This window comes from Thalassophryne amazonica, chromosome 5, assembly GCF_902500255.1.
Source record: "Thalassophryne amazonica chromosome 5, fThaAma1.1, whole genome shotgun sequence".
In the NCBI taxonomy this organism is placed as follows: Eukaryota; Metazoa; Chordata; class Actinopteri; order Batrachoidiformes; family Batrachoididae; genus Thalassophryne; species Thalassophryne amazonica.
This window is the reverse complement of record NC_047107.1, coordinates 26,733,964-26,755,188: the sequence shown is the minus strand read 5'-3', so window position 1 is coordinate 26,755,188 and position 21,225 is coordinate 26,733,964. Positions and strand designations below refer to the sequence as shown.

Genomic DNA, 21,225 nt, shown 5'->3' with positions numbered 1-21,225 from the left:
CACACGCCTCAGTCACACTGCAGCTATTGCTGTGTGAATGCTCCGTGAACATGCATGCTCAACAGGATTGTGGATTGAGCACTTTGGATTGAGCACTTTGGGTTTTCTTTTGTTGTTGTCTGTAAAGAAGCCACTATGAGGCCAAAGAAAGGAGGCAAACGTAAAAAAAAAAACAAAAAAAACAAAGAGGAAAGTTGTGAGAACCACAATAGAGGTGAAGAAAGAGATCATTTTGAAGCACAAAAATGGTGTTTGTGTCTCAGATCTCGCTTTGCAGTACGGTATGTTAAAATCTTCGATGTGTACCATACTGATAAACAAAGTGGTGATAAAGGGAGCTTAATATTTCCAAAGGAGTGACAGCGATTACCAAACAAAGAACAAAGACACTGGAAGAGGTGGAAAGGTTGCTGCCGATCTGGATAAATGAAAAGCAGTTAGCCAGTGATATTATAAAATTCTTTTTATTATTTCAAAATTTCAAAATTTAACCCGCATACAGGAACAGAAGAACAAGAGAACAATAGAACAAGCATTGGTGCTTTCAAGTATGCAAAAAAATAAATAAATAAATCAGACCACATTAGGGTAAACAAATAGATAAATGATGATGGCAACACAAATGTTCAAGACAATAAAGAAACATCACAATAGTGATTAGATCAGAACCAGTCAGATTGTAAGGTTCGGGGCTGGACTCTAAGGTGGACTTTTTTTTATAAAAAGATTAACAAAAGGTTGCCAGATTTTATTATAAGTCTGTAGAGAGCAGTTCATGGTGTGCCTTAAATACTCCAGTTTTAAGTGGGACATAACATCTTCCAGCAGGAGTTTATGAGAAGGCGGAGCTGCTTTTTTCCAGTTGAGCAGGATCAGGCGTCTTGCGAGCAGAGTTATAAAGGCGATCGTGTTGGCTTGCTGGACTGTCACAACTGTATCCGGTGGGGTGACGCCAAACAGGGCCACCATGCAGTTTGGACCAACAGGCTTGTTACACAGGGAGGAGAATGTTCCGAATAGTTCTTGCCAGAAATTCTGAAGTTTAGGACACAACCAAAACATATGACTGAGGCTTGCCGGGCCATAGCCACACCTTACACAGGATGAGTCAGAACCTGGGTATAGTCTGGAAAGTTTACTTGGAGATATGTGTAGTCTGTGTAATATCTTGAACTGTATTAAACTATGTCTGACACAAATCGATGAGGTGTGAATTCTAGTAATTGCCTATTGCCAGGCCCGATCAGTGAATAGTTCGCCTAATTCCTCCTCCTATTGATTCCTCAGGTGCTCTGTTGATGGGGATGACGCACCTTGAATTTTACTATACAAAGATGACACCAGACCTTTATCCCATGGGTCCAACTCTAAGCATTCGTCCAGCCAGTTCTTTTGTGGAAGAGTCAGGGAAAAAGTTGTTTTCACAAAACTGCGAATCTGTAGATATCTAAAGAAGTCCGATTGTGATAAGTCAAAGTCCTTTTTCAACTGCTCAAATGAGGCCAATTCGCCATCTTTGAAAAGCTTCTTTACACATGACAGGCCCTTCCTGTGCCATGATAGAAAAGACGGGTCGATCACGGAGGGGGGGGAAATTAACATTAGACTGAATGGGAGTTGCAGCTATGGCGCCTTTAAATCCAAAGTGAGTACGGAATTGAAACCAGATTCTCAGTGAGCCCTTGACTATCAGATTGTTTGTCCAGTGATGTTTACTCAGAGGTAGCAAGCTACACAATAACGAGCCAAGTGATGCTGGGTTGCAAGAATGCTTCTCCATCGGGACCCAGGCTGGAACCTCCATGTCCGAAGCATCCGCAAGCCAAAGTAGCAGTTTCTGAATGTTCGTGGCCCAATAGTAGTGAAGAAAATTTGGTAAAGCACGCCCACCATCGTCTCTCGGTCTTTCTAGAAACTCTCTCCTAATTCGAGGTATGTTTCTATTCCAGAGAAACCTGGACAAGTGACTATTCAAATCTTTAAAATAGGATTTGGGAATGAAAACCGGTACAGTCTGGAATAAATAGAGAAGTCTGGGCAGAATTACCATTTTAACTAAGTTGACCCTTCCGACTAGCGACAACGGGAGTTTGGACCAGTTCTCCATGTCCTGTTTAGGTTTATCCAGCGCGCCTGTAAAGTTCTTGGAGAACAACGACTCGTAGTTATAAGTAACGCTGACCCCCAGGTAGCTAAAGTGGTTTTTACACACCTTAAAGGGGAAGCTCCGGAAGTCCAACTGCTGCGCGTTCCTATTTATTGTAAAGAGAACGCTCTTAGAAAGATTCAACTTATAACCTGACACCTGACCAAATGAACTGAAGATTTTAAGAGCACAGGGAATGGTGCTGAACGGATCTGAAAGAAAGAGGAGGAGGCCATCAGCATACAGAGATAGTTTATGAGTTTGTCCTCTTCGTACTCCAACTAGCTGCGGATCGTTTCTCAGTCGTACTGCCAAAGGTTCAATAGCAATATTGAATAATAAGGGGCTAAGCGGGCAACCTTGTCTGGCCCCGCGAGATAGAGGGAAAAGACTGGACAGATCCTTGTTTGTGCGTATTGTTGCTTGTGGTGATGCATACAAAATACTAATCCAGGAGCAGAAGACAGGACCGAATCCAAATTTTTTCAGTGTTGCAAACAGAAAGTTATATTCCACTCTATCAAAAGCTTTTTGCGCATCCAAGGAAATTACTATTTCAGGTTCGAAGTTGTTACGCTGATAGATCACATTGTATACCCGACGTAAGTTACTAGATATCTGTCTCCTTGAGATAAACCCTGTTTGGTCTGGATGTATCAACTTTGGAAGAGCCTTGTCAAGTCTGCCTGCCAATACTTTTGCTAGAATCTTATAATCGCAATTCAGGAGGCTAATTGGGCGGTAGGATTCACACAGCAATGGATCTTTTGCTTTTTTAAGCAGTAATGAGATTGTGGCATGTGTCATTGTTGCAGGTAGAGTCTTCCTGTCATAAACCTCTTTGAAAACCTTCGATAGCAATGGGACCAGTTTGGTTGCAAATAGTTTAAAAAATTCAGCCGGATATCCATCTGGGCCAGGGGCCTTGCCGGATTTAATTTTTGTTATGGCATTACTTATTTCTGACTGAGTGATGTCGGATTCCAACACGTTTTTGTCATTGTCTTCTAAGATGGGGAGGGAGTAGGGTGCTCAAAAAATTTTCAACTTGAGTTGGGTCGGCAGCTTCAGAAGCGTACAACTTCTCAAAGAATAGTCGGAACTCATTGTTTATGTCCTGTTGGTCTGTTAATACATGTCCGTGTTCATTTTTTATTGCAGAAATAGAGCCTGCAGCGGTTATTTGCTTAATTTGCTGGGATAATAACTTGTTAGCGCGATCGCCATGCTCATAGTGGGTGAGCCGAGACCTCAGATGGAGATCAATTGCTTTGACATTCGTAATCGAGTCATATTCAGTCTGGAGTAAGATTCTCTTCTGATGTAATTCATCAGAGGGCGATTCTGAGTGCTGCCGATCCAGTTCCTTTATGTCCACTAAAATTTCCGACGCTCGCTTCATCCGCCTCTTTTTCTCTGCTGCCGTATAAGATATCACCTGCCTCTCGGATAGGCTTTCAGAGCTTCCCAAATGGTAGAATAGCTTATCCCGGGGGTCAGATTCAGTTCCAGGAAGAGGTCAATTTGACTATTGATAAATTCCACAAACCTTTCATCAGATAAATGCCTGATATTTAACCGCCACGGAGGGGGACGAGCGATATTTTCTGGAAAATTCAATTGTAGAATTACTGGTGAGTGGTCTGAAATGACTATACTGTCATAATCTGTACGGGTGGCCAGAGGCAGCAGCTTATGGTCAATCAAAAAGTAATCGATTCTCGAGTAACTTTGGTGTACTGGCGAGAAAAAGGAAAACTGTTTGGATGTCGGGTTTTTAAGCCGCCATGAATCCACCAACCCATAAGCTTTGAAGAAATTGCTGACACACAAGGCGGATTTACTTAACGTTGACACTTTGGAGCTAGACCGGTCCAGAGCCAGGTTCAGGACACAGTTCAAATCGCCCGCCAGTATTAAGTCATGGGAATCCAAGTCAGGCAGATTAGAAAATAAAGTTGTAAAAAAGTTTACACTGTCCCAGTTAGGGCCGTAAACATTGGCAAGGACGACTGGCCTATTGTACAGAGTCCCTTGGGTAATGACAAAGCGACCATTCTTATCCCTTATTCTCCTAGTCTCTGTATATTGCACCTCCCTGTGAATTAAAATAGCTGTTCCTCTACTCTTACTCTCGAAATCTGAATGAAAGCACTGTGTAAAACCGCCCCTGAGAAGTCTTGAGTGGTCTTTATTAACCAATTTGGTTTCTTGTAGATAAACTATCTGGCTATGTAATTTCTTTAAGTGGGAAAATATTTTATTGCGCTTAATGAGACTGTTTAAGCCACGAACATTCCAGCTCACCAGTGTAGTGGGGCTACCTGCCATTCATAAGATATAAGAGAGATGGTAGTAAAGTTGATGAAAGAGTAGTGGCCCATAAACGTGAGAAAAAAAAAAAAAAAAAAAAGACACACACAAAGCACCTAACCGTTCGCCAACAGCAGAACACAGAACACGGGGGGGGGGGGGGGGGGGGACATCTCAAAAAACAAGAAGAAATTGGAAAAAGAAAACCCAGTACCAGAAGGGGACTTGTGTGCTTCCTGGTCTCCAGTGCTTACCATGGCGGCCCCCACAGGCGGCAATATTAACATGCTGATTATAACGCAACCCACGTTGTGGTAAATATTGCAAACAAGATAATATATGTCTGTATATACAGGTGCCCGCACACCTGCACACCCTCATATATATATATATATATATATATATATATATATATACACACGAGGTCTGTCCGTAAAGTATAGGTCCTTTTTATTTTTTTCAAAAACTATATGGATTTCATTCATATGTTTTTACGTCAGACATGCTTGAACCCTCGTGCGCATGCGTGAGTTTTTCCACGTCTGTCGGTGACGTCATTCGCCTGTGAGCACTCGTGGGAGGAGTCGTCCAGCCCCTCGTCGGAATTCCTTTGTCTGAGAAGTTGCTGACAGACTGGCGCTTTGTTTGATCAAAATTTTTTCTAAACCTGTGAGACACATCGAAGTGGACACGGTTCGAAAAATTAAGCTGGTCTTCAGTGAAAATTTTAACAGCTGATGAGAGATTTTGAGGTGATTCTGTCGCTTTAAGGACTTTTCACAGTGCGAGACGTCGCGCAGCGCTCTCAGGCAGCGTCATCAGCCTGTTTCAAGCTTAAAACCTCCACATTTCAGGCTCTGTTGATCCAGGACGTCGTGAGAGAACAGAGAAGTTTCAGAAGAAGTCGGTTTCAGCATTTTATCCGGATATTCCACTGTTAAAGGAGATTTTTTTAATGAAAGACGTGCAGATGGATTGCAGCTTCGGCTCGCAGCCGCCGCGACGATCCGTCACAGGAAAAACACCTCTGTTGGAAGCCTTGAGGACAAGTTGGAACATCTCCAGCTGATAAACAATTTCTCATATACTCACTCCACTGAAAGCCATCAAAAGCCAACTGGATTTTAACAAATGGTTATCAACACGGAGGTGTTTTTCCTGTGCCGCCGCGCCGCGTCGGCTGCGTCCCGACGCGCGGACCCGTCCGCACATCTTTCATTAAAAAAATCTCCTTTAACAGTGGAATATCCGGATAAAATGCTGAAACCGACTTCTTCTGAAACGTCTCTGTTCTCTCACGACGTCCTGGATCAATAGACCCTGAAATGTGGAGGTTTTAAGCTTGAAACAGGCTGATGATGGTGCCTGAGAGCGCTGCACGATGTCTCGCACCGTGAAAAGTCCTTAAAGCGTCAGAATCACCTCAAAATCTCTTATCAGCTTTTAAAATTTTCACTGAAAACCAGCTTAATTTTTCGAACCATGTCCACTTCGATGTGTCTTACAGGTTTAGAAAAAATTTTGATCAAACAAAGCGCCAGTCTCTCAGCAACTTCTCAGACAAAGGAATTCCGACGAGGGGCTGGACGACTCCTCCCACAAGGAGTGCTCACAGGCAAATGACGTCACCGACAGGCATGGAAAAACTCACGCATGCGCACGAGGGTTCAAGCATGTCTGACGTAAAAACATATGAATGAAATCCATATAGTTTTTGAAAAAAATAAAAAGGACCTATACTTTATGGACAGCCCTCGTATATTTATATATACACACACTCACTTAGAATAGGAAAAACATCAAAGCGTTCCTTCTGTCCACTCTTAAACTTGAGGCAGTCCAGTGAAGCGAGCGTAAGAGAAATAGTAAAAATCATCCTTAATGCTTCACCTGGTTCCAATAGAAGTCTTCATCTGACAGTTCAGATGGACCGAACACGGCTCCATGCGTAACTGGCTCGGAAATTACGAGCAGAATGTCCTCCGTATTTATCCCTTCATTATTTCTCTCAGGATAAAGTCCTCTGCATGCTTGGGATCTTTAAACGTATGTTCTTTCCCATCCGCCGTGGAGACTCTCAGCGTCGCCGGATATCTCAGCCCATAGCGGACTCCGACACAGCCCCGGAGCATGTTCCTCACCTCCGTGAACTCAGCGCGTTGTTTACTCACAGCTTGCGTATAATCAGGCAGGATGCGGATGTGGTCTTCCTCGGTGGTTGTTATCCCCCGTGCCTCGGCTGCCTTCTTCAGAAGTGCCTCTTTTTCAGTAAAATAATGACACTTTACAACAAAAGCACGTGGTGGCTGGTCATCTTGTGGTTTTGTGCGGAGGGTCCGATGCGCTCTGTCCATGCATGGAGGCTTCTCCAAACCGAGCGCAGCTTTCAGCATGTACGCCACGTACCTGGAGGGGGGCAGCCCGTCCTCTCTGCCCTCTCTTACTCCAGTGATCTGGACATTGCAGCGACGTGAACGTGCCTCTAGGTCCTCACATTTGGATTTGACCGCAGCGAGCTCCTTCTTCACTTGTGCCATGTCTTTCTCCAAAGTGGCAATAGAGTCCGACTGAGCCCCGACATTTTGTTCCAGCAGTGTTGTGCGGTTCTCGGCCTCGTCTAGCCTCAGATTAATTCGCCCGATGGCGTTGCACATCTCCGTCTGAGTCTCATTGACTTTTTTTTCTATCTTATCGAGCAATTGTTGCTTCAGCGCTTGGATTGCTTCCAGAACTTGTTTGTTAGACTCAGAAGTCGCCGGTGGCTCTGTATGAGTTGTGCTAGCATCGACCGGGCTAGCGCTAGCTGCGGCTCTCGTGTCTTGCTTGTTCCTGGTGGTGTTAGGCGTTTTTTTTTGGTGGCATCATAGAGGTGAGCCGGTAGCGGGCTAATATTCGTCACTCCACTAAAGTGTAATTATGTTGCATTGTTTCGGCTGCGGAGCCCGACAAAACGTGTCTTCACACGGCGCTGCCCATCCCGGAAGTTCAGTTAGCCAGTGATATGTACGCCATCAAGTCTCCTCTGTACTGGTAAGATGAAATTAAATTGTGTACTTTATTATAACTACTGTACAGTATTTTGTATAAGATGTTAAACAGATTCTTTGTTTTTGTCTGCCTTTTATGCATGAAATGTTATTAAAAAGGCAAAACACTTTTTTTTGGCGGGGGGGGGGGCACTAATGGATTAATCCATTATACATGGTTTCTTACGGGAAAATTGGTTTCGGTTTAATAACATTTTGGAACGAACTAAGTTCTAAAACTGAGGTTCCACTGTATATGACTTGGTTGTGACGTAACAAACACCAAAATACTAGTATCGGTCTTAATTGCCATGTCCTCAGGGAATGAAAGATGACCAAAACACTTTTTTCTTTTGTCATTTCAAAGAAGATGGCACACAAGGCGCAAATCAAAACAGGCATTTAACCATCAGCAAAGTCATCAGATTTGTGTAAACTGACATTCATTTTCTTTACAGAATACAAGAATACACTTAATTATTTTGCTGGACTGGTTTTGGACTGAAAGCATATGCTGCATTCGATGAATCCTGGAAACTGAGGTTTTAATTTGAAACTGGATCAGTTTCAACTTCAGTGCATAGAGGGAGGAGTGGTTTTGTCAAAAGAGATTTAGTTTACTATACTGAAGAAACAGAAGACCAAAAAAAGTGCAAGACGTATGACAGTATTTCATTAGAGCAAAGGTTTTGATTGTTTTGGTGTAAAGTTCTGCGTTCCACACAGTGGTATTTTTTTTTTCTCCCCTGAGCATCAGCATCTTTTTCCAATTGCTGTCAACGAAAGCAGAGAGTATGCAGCTGTAGGGCTGGGCGGTATGAACTAAAGTTCATATTGCCGTATAATTTTAAGTGTAGACGATAACAGTATATGTTGCGATATACTGTCCGAAATATGCATGTCACTTTACCAGCTCTGCTATGGATAAAAAAAAAAAAGTTTAATCAAAACACCTTCTTAAAAAATGTGTGTGTGTGTATATATATATATATATATATATATATATATATATATATATATACACATACACACACACGACCCCTGGCAAAAATGATGGAATCACCGGCCTCAGAAGATGTTCATTCAGTTGTTTAATTTTGTAGAAAAAAAGCAGATCACAAACATGACACAAAACTAAAGTCATTTCAAATGGCAACTTTCTGGCTTTAAGAAACACTATAAGAAATCAGGGAAAAAAATTGTGGCAGTCAGTAACGGTAATTTTTTCAGACCAAGCAGAGGAAAAAAAAATATGGAATCACTCAATTCTGAGGAAAAAATTATGGAATCATGAAAAACAAAAGAACGCTCCAACACATCACTAGTATTTTGTTGCACCACCTCTGGCTTTTATAACAGCTTGCAGTCTCTGAGGCATGGACTTAATGAGTGACAAACAGTACTCTTCATCAATCTGGCTCCAACTTTCTCTGATTGCTGTTGCCAGATCAGCTTTGCAGGTTGGAGCCTTGTCATGGACCATTTTCTTCAACTTCCACCAAAGATTTTCAATTGGATTAAGATCCGGACTATTTGCAGGCCATGACATTGACCCTATGTGTCTTTTTGCAAGGAATGTTTTCACAGTTTTTGCTCTATGGCAAGATGCATTATCATCTTGAAAAATGATTTCATCATCCCCAAACATCCTTTCAATTGATGGGATAAGAAAAGTGTACAAAATATCAACGTAAACTTGTGCATTTATTGATGATGTAATGACAGCCATCTCCCCAGTGCCTTTACCTGACATGCAGCCCCATATCATCAATGACTTTGGAAATTTACATGTTCTCTTCAGGCAGTCATCTTTATAAATCTCATTGGAACGGCACCAAACAAAAGTTCCAGCATCATCACCTTGCCCAATGCAGATTCGAGAGTCATCACTGAATATGACTTTCATCCAGTCATCCACAGTCCACGGTTGCTTTTCCTTAGCCCATTGTAACGTTGTTTTTTTCTGTTTAGGTGTTAATGATGGCTTTTGTTTAGCTTTTCTGTATGTAAATCCCATTTCCTTTAGGCGGTTTCTTACAGTTCGGTCACAGACATTGACTTCAGTTTCCTCCCATTCGTTCCTCATTTGTTTTGTTGTGTATTTTCAATTTTTGAGACATATTGCTTTAAGTTTTCTGTCTTGATGCTTTGATGTCTTCATTGGTCTACCAGCATGTTTGCCTTTAACAACCTTCCCATGTTTGTATTTGGTCCAGAGTTTAGACACAGCTGACTGTGAACAACCAACATCTTTTGCAACATTGCGTGATAACTTACCCTCGTTTAAGAGTTTGATAATCCTCTCCTTTGTTTCAATTGACATCTCTCATGTTGGAGCCATGATTCATGTCAGTCAACTTGGTGCAACAGCTCTCCAAGGTGTGATCATTCCTTTTTAGATGCAGACTAACGAGCAGATCTGATTTGATGCAGGTGTTAGTTTTGGGGATGAAAATTTACAGGGTGATTCCATAATTTTTTCCTCAGAATTGAGTGATTCCATATTTTTTTTTCCCTCTGCTTGGTCTAAAAAAGTAACCGTTACTGACTGCCACAATTGTTTTTCCTGATTTCTTATAGTGTTTCTTAAAGCCAGAAAGTTGCCATTTGAAATGACTTTAGTTTTGTGTCATGTCTGTGATCTGCTTTTTTTTCTACAAAATTAAACATCCTCTGAGGCCGGTGATTCCATAATTTTTGCCAGGGGTTGTATGTATATATATATATATATATATATATATATATATATATATATATGTGTGTGTGTGTGTGTGATCAATTTCAAGTAGGCTCAATTGTAATAGTAAGGACTACGGCATTCAGAGTAAGAGGGACTGATTGATGTTTTAGGTGTTAAAAGTACATGATCATCATCATCGTTATATGGAAAAAAGATTTTCAAAAGCGGACCTTTACGCTAATCAGGAGGACAAGGCTCTTTCGACTCACCTCACTGATTCCGCCCCTGCAACCAGTCTTTGAATCTTTTTTCGTGGAAAATCATGACATTACTGCACGGCGAAAGGTCATATCACATGCACCATTCACAGAGCTGATAGGTATTTTAAACAACGCGAAAATAAAGATCATGAAGTTTGTGAAACATTCCTGTTAGCTGTGAATGTGATCTCTTATCACTCCACATTTATCAAACAGAGGGAAGACTGACTCGTCTTGCATTGTTGATCTGTGATAGGCTTGTTGTGTATTTAAAGCAAAATGTTTGAGTGTTTCTAAAATGCAAAATGTAACTCTGTCCTGAAGGAGCATCGGCTGTGACTTCTCTCAATGAGCTCCGTGCTGTAAAGGCAACGGATGCACATGTATTTGGTGATTGGGGTATAATCAGGTTTAATTTAATCAATACATTCCAATTAAAATATAGACATTTTGCCCAAAGTGTCATGGTTCTCATTTTTGATGAGAGTTGGTGACATCATCAACGAATACTATCACGTTGGCCGGCATGATCAAAATTCTACCGTTGGGCAAATTTATATTGTTTATATCTTTTAGATTTTATACGGTGCACCCTTATGTGGTAGAGTGCGGCCACCAAGAGAAAATGCACCGCATTCATACACTTTTTACAGAGTGCTTTGTCTTTTGTCCTGCAGCCGCTTCTAGTGCTTTAAGTTGAAAATGTCTGAAAGTTTCAGAAAGATGCTGCCATTAATACAGTGCTTTTTAGGCAATCAATCACATGGGGTACAACGTGTTACACCAACAACAATACAAACAAGAGAGACTTGATTTTGCAATCTCTGTCTACTGACATCTGGTATGTTACACAAAATCAGTCACAACAGAAACAACTTCATCTGTAATAGCAGATTGGACAACACTATGTTCCTGCTGAGGGAGAGTTCGTTTATCACTGTAAACGTTGTGGCTGTGTCCCAATTCAGCGCCTGCACGCCTCTAAGTTTGCAATCTTTGGCCACTTAAACTATAAATGTCACGACTAGCTTGTCCCATTTCAAAGGCTCCTTAAAAAGCACCCAATGTGTGCAGCCTTCTTTGCTTTGAAAATGAAAAATACAACAGGTGTATTCTTTGCAGTGTTACCACATGTTACCACAATTACTTTGAAAATGTACTTTATTAGTTACATTCAGCATCTGCCAACAAGTTGTCCACAGCTGCTAGTGGAGTAACGTAACTGTATAAACTAGTAAGCTAACTTGGTTATTTTTAAGACTGAGTATTCAGCAACTTTGCTGAGTATTCAATCTTAAAAATAACCAAGTTAGATTACACATTACCTTATTTGTTACATTCAGCTGCTGCCGACAAGTTGTCATCAGCTGCTAATAAAGTAACTGTATAAACCTGCTAATGAAGTAACTGTATAAAGTAACCAATAAAGTAACTTTTTAAAGTAACTGTGGCAACACTGACTGTTTGTAGCCCAAAACAATCTCACAAGTCATTGCATAATCCCCACCTCCCAAGACCAAATGGTTGGTTAGAGCAAAAAAGTGTTCTTGTCGTTGTGTTTTTTTTTTTTTTTTATGTGCACAACTGTAAATAAATGATATTCATAAGTATAAATAAGTACTGAAAAAATAATTACTAAACTACGGGTTACAATAGGCAGCTGTCAAGACTGCCAGGTGACAGGGAGTAAGGACGGGAAAAACTAAAGATGTAATAGGACAGCGCAGTCTTGTTTGAGCCCTGCATGATATCGCGGGACTATATCACTTATGGGGACAGCCGCTCCCATTGTGCAACATATACACCATAACTTCACATGGAAAAATGGTGTACCATTTTGTTTTTGGCTGTAGTCACCGAAGCGGTGACTGCAGCCGGTTCTGGTTCTCAGTGGAGAAGGGAAGATGAAACAAATGGTATACGCTGTGTCGGTAACTGTTAACCTACAAAGCTAACCGGAGTAGCTACGTTCTCTCGCCTGTAAAACCGCCTCAACATGTTTGTGCTCCGGGTTATGAACGAACCACAACACATGTCCACTTTCCCACTGCATTGTTACTTTTTCTTTGCATTTTCACTTTGTTTGCGTGTAATTTGTCCAAAAAGTCTGAGAAAATGTCATGTTTTTGTCCTCTGAAGTAGAGAAATTACATCATATTTTAACACTTTAGTGCCCGCTCTCAAACGAGACTGCACTGCCCAATTACAAAATGCTCCATGGGCTAGACACTCATTTCATAAGAGTTTCGTGAGACACAGCCCTTAAAAATATGCAGACCCTAAATCGAGACACAGTCTTCAAGATAGTAAGCTGTTTATTGTTGTCATACTAACAAATCCCATGAAGGCACCCCCTCCCACCCCTACCTTAAAGATGGCGCTGAGATTAAGCACAAGCACTTCTTGGTGCTTTTTTGCTAGGGGGACAAAAAAAAAAAAAAAAGCTACATGTTCACGCTGTCATTCTATGCTGTCATTTTAGAATGACAGCAAATGCAGAAGTCGGAGTTGAGACGCCTCTCCTGAGTTACTGAGCAGGAACTCTGACCTCTGGTGGTGTTTTATTTCAATTTTCCTAGCTGGTAGTCAGAAATGAGGTGTTCCCATTTTCCATCGAATGCAACAACAGCCTCAGTGTTTGGTGGTTGGAAGAGCAGTACCATTCAGGGAAGCCAGCCACATTGAAGACCTGGGCAGGCAGTAATCATGGTCAAACTCTGGCAAGGCTGTTGAAGATACGGGGAGCTGGTTTTAAAATATAGTCAAAGCAAACCTGTATCCCTGAACCAGCAATGACAATTTCTTTGACGAATCAATGCTTCTCCCCTTGAAAACTTTGAACCTGACTCAGACTCATTATGTATGAGAACCTATAAAATGTGAGAAGTATTGTTATTCCAGTGTTTCCCCCTACAATCAATATTATAGCAGTATTATATACAGTACTGGCCACTAAACAAACAAGAACCCCTGCCTGGCCGGATTTTTTTTTTTTAAATGATGGAAAATAATAATTTACATGTCAATCATTTTAGCACATCATCACTGCTTTATTGTTTTCCTTAAACGTGTATTCACATTGTGTTTGAGGAAACCGGTTAGTACAGCGTTGTGAAAAAGTGTTTGCCCCCTTGACATGTCAGATTTTTATTAAGACATCAAAAAACAAAGCAAAAATTCAGGCCTTGTATATTCGAATTCCTAATATCATGCACTTTAAACTCAGTGAAAGGTAATCACTACATCATGAATTAAAAGAAAAAAAATCTAAAAGCCAAAATGATGGTGTGAATAAGTAAGTGCCCCCTGAGTGTTGCATCACCAGTTATACAGCTTCATGATGAAGTGGTATAGAGAAGGTTTCTATAAAAAAAGAAAGAAAAAAAAAAAACACTTGAAAGTTCAGCTACAATTTGCCAGAAGGCACATTGGAGATTCAAGCATAGATTTGATGTTTTGTTGAAAGAAAATTATTCTCTGTGCAACTCCACTATGAAGGCAGGAGTGGTGATACAAAATGCAAAACCTGCACTATGCACAATCTCTTCAATCACAGCCACAGAAGTCTATAATGTCTTCAGAGTTGTCCTGGTGTCTTTCCTCACTCTTCACCTTCTTATACAGTCACTCAGTTTTTGAGATCTACTCCACACAGATTTACCATAGAGTGCTATACTGTATTGTATTTCTTCATAATTCATGTAAATACTGTCCAAGACACAGTCAGTGTCTTAGGAAGTTCACGTACCCATCCCCTGAAGAAAACTGTATATAAAAGTGATGGTTTACATGTGCTATACTAAAGGGGGCACTTACTTATTCACACCATCATTTTGGCTTTTAGATTTTTGTTTCTTTTAATTTATGATGCAGTGATTACCTTTCACTGTGAGTTTAAAGTGCATGATATTAGGAATTTGAATATACAAGGCTTGAATTTTTGCTTTGTTTTTTGATGTCCTAATAAAAATCTACCATGTAAAGGGTCAAAGGGTCAAACACTTTTTCACAGCACTGTAATTGAAATAACTTGTCCGGTCTATCGGTCTCCAGTGGATTTGGGGCTCTGAGAGAATGAATGGACAACCACTGTATGTAGGTATGCATAGTGCCTTAACTGAGAGAGTGGTGTCAATTCAGAACATGGTGCCATTTTGGTTCCAACTGCGCTGAACTACTGAATGAACCTTTTATGTTTTCAACATTTTTTTTATCATTTAACCACAGACATCAACACATCCAGGTACAGGTGCTATCAAAATAAATATAAAAACAGTTAAGCTATCAAATTTACATAAATTTACAATTTATGATGATTAATTAATTTAAAAGCCTCATTTATGCTTCTGCAGCTGTGTAACTCCGTGTCATACGTGACAGTTTTAAAGTTCCCCGTCACTGGATTATGCTTTATTATGGATCAATTTGACCCTCAACAAGTTTTTCTTTCTACAATTATCATCTCCAATTAAAGGTAAGCTGTACAATTTCCTTTTTCTGACTTTGTGCTATGAAGTTGCGGACTTCTCTGATCCATCTTTAATCAGCGTGCGCGCTGCAAAAACTATTAAAATATGATGGGAGATGAAGGAGTAAAAGCAAAAAGGTGTCAAATCACAGCTTTTTGCTGTGTCTGATTTAACAGGTTCACGTCAGGCTGTGGCTCCGAGTCTGAGCTCAGTGTAAAAAAAAAAAAAAAAAAAAATGGTCGGGCTTTTAATCAGGGAAATGACTCCGGTCCCACGTGAGGGGTTTTTAATGGAAATCCATTGCGATCGGACGGGACATTTTATCCAATGTGAATGAAAAATCTGAACAAAATCCATTATGTACGGTGTCTATTACATGGAAAACAATACAAAAACTTTGGGACTTTTTGTCCAGTGAATATCTGGTTTATACGATGACTGTTTAGGTGAGTTTTACTGTACATGAGACTGAACAATAAATTTACCTTGCAAATCTGTGACTATGATGTCGGCTTTCATCCCACACGGCTGACTTTATTTTCCCAAATTTTTTCTTCTGTTCAGCTCTGAAGGGAATCTGTACATCTTGAAGCCCTTGCTGTGTCTATTTGTGCATCCAAACGCAAAACCACCCATCATTTTCAGTGAATAAATAAATAAAATAGCTTGCACGCAGAGAGATTAACAGCGAATATGCTATTTTGAACCCAAGATGGCACCATGAGTCACGTGACAGTTGTTTTCCGACTCGTCATGTCACCACTCTCTCAATTAAGGGACTTTGGGTATGCAGCGCTTCCAGATGCAAACAGAAGATGAACAGATAATGCTCAGATAAAACCAATGTCTACCGTACATCCACTGACATGCTAATGAACAAGCACAAGACAAAGCGGTAAACAAACATGCAGCCACTGAGGAAGCTCTCCATCTGATGCCCGTTCAACCTTTTGAGCATGCACAACACTTTGATGGGACATCAGCTGACAAGGAATGTATTTAATAAAGGAGAAAAAGGCTTTACGCGGTCTGTTAGAGAAGTAACGGACCTTTTTATTTTTTTCTAAAACTATATGAATTTGATTCATATGTTTTTACGTCAGCCAAGCTTGAACCTTTGTGCACATGCATGAGTTTTTCCACACCTGTCGGTTGCGTCATTTGCCTGTGGGCAGGCTTTGAGTGAGCACTGCTCCACCCCTCTCGTCGTTGTTTCATTGCGAGGAAATGGCAGAATGATTTGGGCTTTTTTTCCATCAGAATGTTTTCAGAAACTGTTAGAGACAAGCAGCTGGAAACCATTCGAAAAATTTTTCTGGCTTTCGGTGAAAATTTTACGGGCTTCACAGAGAATTACTACAGCTTTAAGGACGGCCCACAATGGCGCACGGTGCGCCGCGTTCCGAGCCGCCATCGAGAGACAGAAACCACCACATCATTTCTAAACGGATGGCTGTGTGGAGCTGGGACCGTCGTGTGCAATTTCTCTGGTTATCACAAGAGCTGGACATCAGCCATTTTCCGGCATATTTCACTTTTAACAAGAGATTTTGTCATGGAAAGCCGCATGGAAAGCCGCACGGAGGCTTCGCGCGTCACGACTGATTCGCTGATGAAGCGAGACAAAGGAACACCTCCGTTTCGAAGTGCCAGAGGCAAGCCCAGCTCTCCACAATTTCTCTTATACTCACTCGACTGGTAAGCACTGAAAGCCGAGATAGGCATGTCCCAACTTGTCCTCTGGCACCCCGTAAAATTTTCACCGAAAGCCAGATACATTTTTCAAATGGTTTCCAGCTGCCTGTCTCTAACAGTTTCTGAAAAAATTCTGATGGAAAAAAAGCCCAAATCATTCCGCCATTTCCTCGCAATGAAACAACAACAAGAGGGGTGGACCAGTGCTCACTCAAAGCCTGCCCACAGGCGAATGACGCAACCGACAGGCATGGAAAACTCACGCATGCGCACGAAGGTTCAAGCTTAGCTGACGTAAAAACATGAATCAAATCCATATAGTTTTTGAAAAAATAAAAAGGTACGATACTTTTCTAACAGACCTCGTATACAGGACAAAATGAACACGAACAGATATCAAAATTTTGTATCCATTACTAACACGTTTCCTCAGTCCATCACAGTGTGACTCAGACATAAATTCAGCTGATGTCTGCATTCCGTGACTGTCCACTCATTCCATCAGAGCCCCAAACCCACCGAAGACCAATTGATTACATGATTTTTGACAACGGGCAAATTATTTCAATCTCTTACCAGTCAGTTTACTCAATCAGTGACAGTGTGACTACAGCTTAACAGACATATGCGATCTTCTGTTGAGTCCCCCCCCCCGCTTTTTTTTTCTTCTATTTTAAGTGATTTCATACGTCATTACTCACCTATAGTGGTTTTATCTTACCGGAGATCAGTTGACCACACTGCAATGTCACAAATTCAGATTAAACAGGTGCTGCCGAGCATCAATTAACATTATCAGACAGAATTCAACATCAGATTGCGTCTCCTACTGACATAAAAGTCAGATTTTAACCTCTTTGAATACACTTATGAGCTGCAAATGTCTTTCTTCCTGCAACACTAACTATTCATGCAATCCATTGGTACTGTTAAAACTCTTCAATTAAAAAAATAAATAAATAAAATTTTGATTAGCCACGTGATGTTTTGTGGGATAGCATCTTGTTAAGTCAGCCACTGTACAGCGCCTGAATCAGGGCCGTTAATGTGCAGCCCGCAGGCCACATTTGGCCTGGCCTCTGTTCTGAAATGCTTCACAATGGGCCTGAACACATTCATGAAAATGCTGGGTGCTCATGCACCCCGAAATCTGCCAGTGACAACTGAGGGAATTCTGACAACAAACTGGCTATGCTATATTTGCGCCACAAATTAGCAGCCTTGATTCATGCACTATACAGCGGCTGACTTAAGAATCTGTTGTCCAACTACACCACCATGTGGATTGTCAGTTTAGTATTTTTCTTATAAACAACACTTTGCCTTCAACAATGCAGACATCTGGTGTGAAATCAGACTTATTGAGGAGTTTTAAAAACACCTAAAGATTGTGCAAAATATGAAACAATCTGAAATATAATGTACGCAAAAATTCAAGGAGTGAAAAGGTGGAGGGTAATTTTAGATTCATGCCATGTCAATAGAAGCCAAAATCTGTCAAAGAAATGTCAGATTCTGAAAACACCTTCCATGGGAGCTCTGCTTGCTAACATTAATTGGTGTGTTGATAAGAGGCTGTAACATGGCACCGCACTGCTTTCAACTGATCTCCCAAAAGATAAAATTTTAAGAAGGCTGATGCCATGTGAAATCCCCCCCGCCCCCCCAAAAAAAGTTATTCTGGAAAAGACTGTTTGAGGGAAAGCAATAGTCACAGCACTGCAGATACGCCAAAATGACTGACACCCAATTTATTAATACCTGACATTATTTAAAAAAAAATGTTATAATACTCTGGGGGAAACACTGTATGGACAATTTTTCATCACCCAGGCTACTGTTATTTTATTGTTCATACACAGCAGCAAAAATAATCTTGGTTGTGAAACCATGTATCTCATGCAGCACAATGTATGGTGGCTGACAGGGGCCATAATTAAGAGAACACCAGCAAAAACATAAAACCCAAATACAAAAATACCTGCAACAGCAAGGAATAGCATCAAAACAAACTCTTGCAAATTGAAAAAAATAAATAAATAAACTTGCAAGCACAGAGAACACAACTATAACCTCAAACTCATGCAACATCTGAATCTAACATGTCTGCTGCAAATTCACTCAACCCACTCAAACACAGAAAGGGTTAGCAACACTTTGCCTTATTATGAAGGAAAATCAGAAAATTGTCCTGACTCGTAGAAGTTTTACAAGCCTTACTGAGGAAAAGTCTGTATATTATATAAAGTCTACTCAGATCATGGAACGTGGATTATGCCATCGTGGAACCATTGGCATTTTAAAGGCACTTCTTGATTAGATTCAAAACAGAGATGGTAATTTTCAATATTGTGTAGAACTATAGATCAACCTGAGTTTGTATCACTCGGGGAGCGTTGAAGGAAACAGTATTTATGAGAGACATACAAGCTCACTCATGGTTTATATAAATTAGACTGCAGTCATTTTTTTAATTAAACCTCAGAGAACGTTTAGGGAAAATTAGTAATCTAGCAAACAACACACTGGAACACAAGTTAAAAAGTTCTTTCCCTCCAAACAGAGTGATAGGTAACTGGAACAGTTTGACTGATGACCAAGTAGGCACACCACCATGGTCAACCTTCAGTCAACACCTGAGATCCCTAACATCCTGGAGAGAGGAATAATCCAACCAAGTAACCCAATTTCACAACACAGCAGAAGCAGTAACAGCACAATGGAAGTACTTACAATAAAAACACAAAGTTTCTGCCCTGAGGACTTCGACTGACTGACTGGTCAGTGAATCGCAGCGCTCCACTCTACTTTATTTTTTCTACTTTAGATATTTTCACACTATTATTTTATTTGCAATACACCGAAGACTAAAACTCAGTTAAAATCCTTCAGACAGATACCTCTGCTTATGTTGTTAGTACTTCCACATTGCATGCATTTACGCAAGCATTTCAATTTGCAAGACAATTTTTAATGCACTTACCTGTTGTATTGTTTTTTGTATTTGTAAATGTATTCTGCATTTGTGTAGTTTTACTGTAATTTGCAATTGCTGTGGCCCCTGTCAGCCACTGTAACAATGCTATTAAAAAGGCATTCATAACTATAACTGTTTATGTATGTTTCAATGACAGACATGGGAATTCAGATTCTTTGAAAAGCATGAATTTGATTGATAATAATTTGATAAAAGTGTGTCTGACTCAGGCCTGACAGCTGCAGTGGGTGCTTCAAACAGGGTTCAAGCAAGAAAGACTGTACACCCCCAATGAAACCTGTGCATGCTGTGGCATTTTCAAACATCAGTCATGGAGGTGTGTGCCAATAACAGGTCAACCATATTCCTCCTGACTTGGTGTTTTCAAAATAATTGCACATAATTGGACTCTCCAAAGGAGCCTGACTTTCTGACAAAAAAGCCCACACCAAACAAAAGGACAGTGATTTTTGTCCAGAGGTGGAGGCATTTACCCCCTCAGATCTACATGCACATAATGACAAAGCAGGTGGTAAAAGCAAGCAGGCAGAGGTAGCAGGCAGGTATGTAGGTAGGTAGGAAGGAATCTGGAAAGGATGACAAAACTGGCAAAATGGGCAATATGGCTGCATTACTTGAACAGTCAAGCTACACGACACATGGGGTGGGTGGAGGGGTGGTTTGGAAAAAATGGATAGGGCAGCATTTGCGCTTCTGTTTAAATGTAAAGAAACTTGTGAAATTTAAATCAAGGCTGCATTTCCTCTGTAATACATACTTGAATAAACAACAATCTAAATGTTTTCTGTTAATTCTGATATCTCAGCGACACCATGAAATACTAATTATAAAAAAAAAAAAAATTCTTGTTCAACTATGGTTATTGAAATTTAACAGTGTAACAAACAACATTAACAAGCCAACACGTGGCTGAGGTCCCCTGCCTATTATGCTGATACAGCATGGTGACAAATTAAACAAATAAGCACGGATGGACACATGGAGTCCATTTCAACAGTCCCCCTATTTCATGGCAGGGGACAGTGAAAAATGAGTGGAAAAAGGCCCCTAAGGTCCAAGGTCAAATGCAGTTGGCTCAAGGGAGATGGCATGAATGATTTGCTAAAGGTGTTCAAATTTGCAGTAGGCTTTTGAAGAGAAGTTTGGTCCTGAAAAGGCAAAATACACCTAAAAAGTTCTCTTTTTTTAATATGCATTTGCATGTTTGACCTTGACCTGGGTGCATGATTTGCTATAGGTGTTCAATACAAATGTAAGCTCTAGAATTGATACTGAGAGAAAAAGTGGTATTTTGGGGTGAGTTGATAAGTACACGAAGCATCAGACATCTCCCTTTGCGACATTCTGCTTATACAGTCCTGTGAAAAAACTCACACTGACACAAAGTCCACAAGTTTCAATGCACCACTTCAACATACAGCTAATTAAAAACAGTATAAAACTGGCTTAAAGCTCCTAAATGCAGCAACAGTACCGTCTGTGCCAAAGGCCAAAAAACCAGGATAAAAAAAAAAAAGGAAAAAAAAAAAGGCTGGCTTTGTCGGCCGTTATCTTAGATGACCTGGGAAATCTGGGTCACAGTCATATGCGTAGACATCACATTTGTGTCCATTTGCAATATCATGCGAGTAAGTAATG

At 40.6% G+C, this 21,225-nt stretch overlaps 1 protein-coding gene across 5 annotated transcripts in view; it reads right to left on the bottom strand.

Annotated features, from left to right (window-relative positions):
• Positions 1–21,225, bottom strand: part of cabin1 (calcineurin binding protein 1) — a 195,300-nt gene that overhangs the window by 117,058 nt on the left and 57,017 nt on the right. For 3 of the 5 annotated variants that reach the window (XM_034169832.1, XM_034169831.1, XM_034169833.1), the window contains exon 28: positions 13,086–13,151. The exons of the other annotated variants lie outside the window; for them this stretch is intronic. In XM_034169832.1, coding sequence (XP_034025723.1) covers positions 13,086–13,151 — 66 coding nt within the window. The remainder of the gene's footprint in view (positions 1–13,085; positions 13,152–21,225) is intronic. 5 annotated transcript variants of the gene reach the window in all.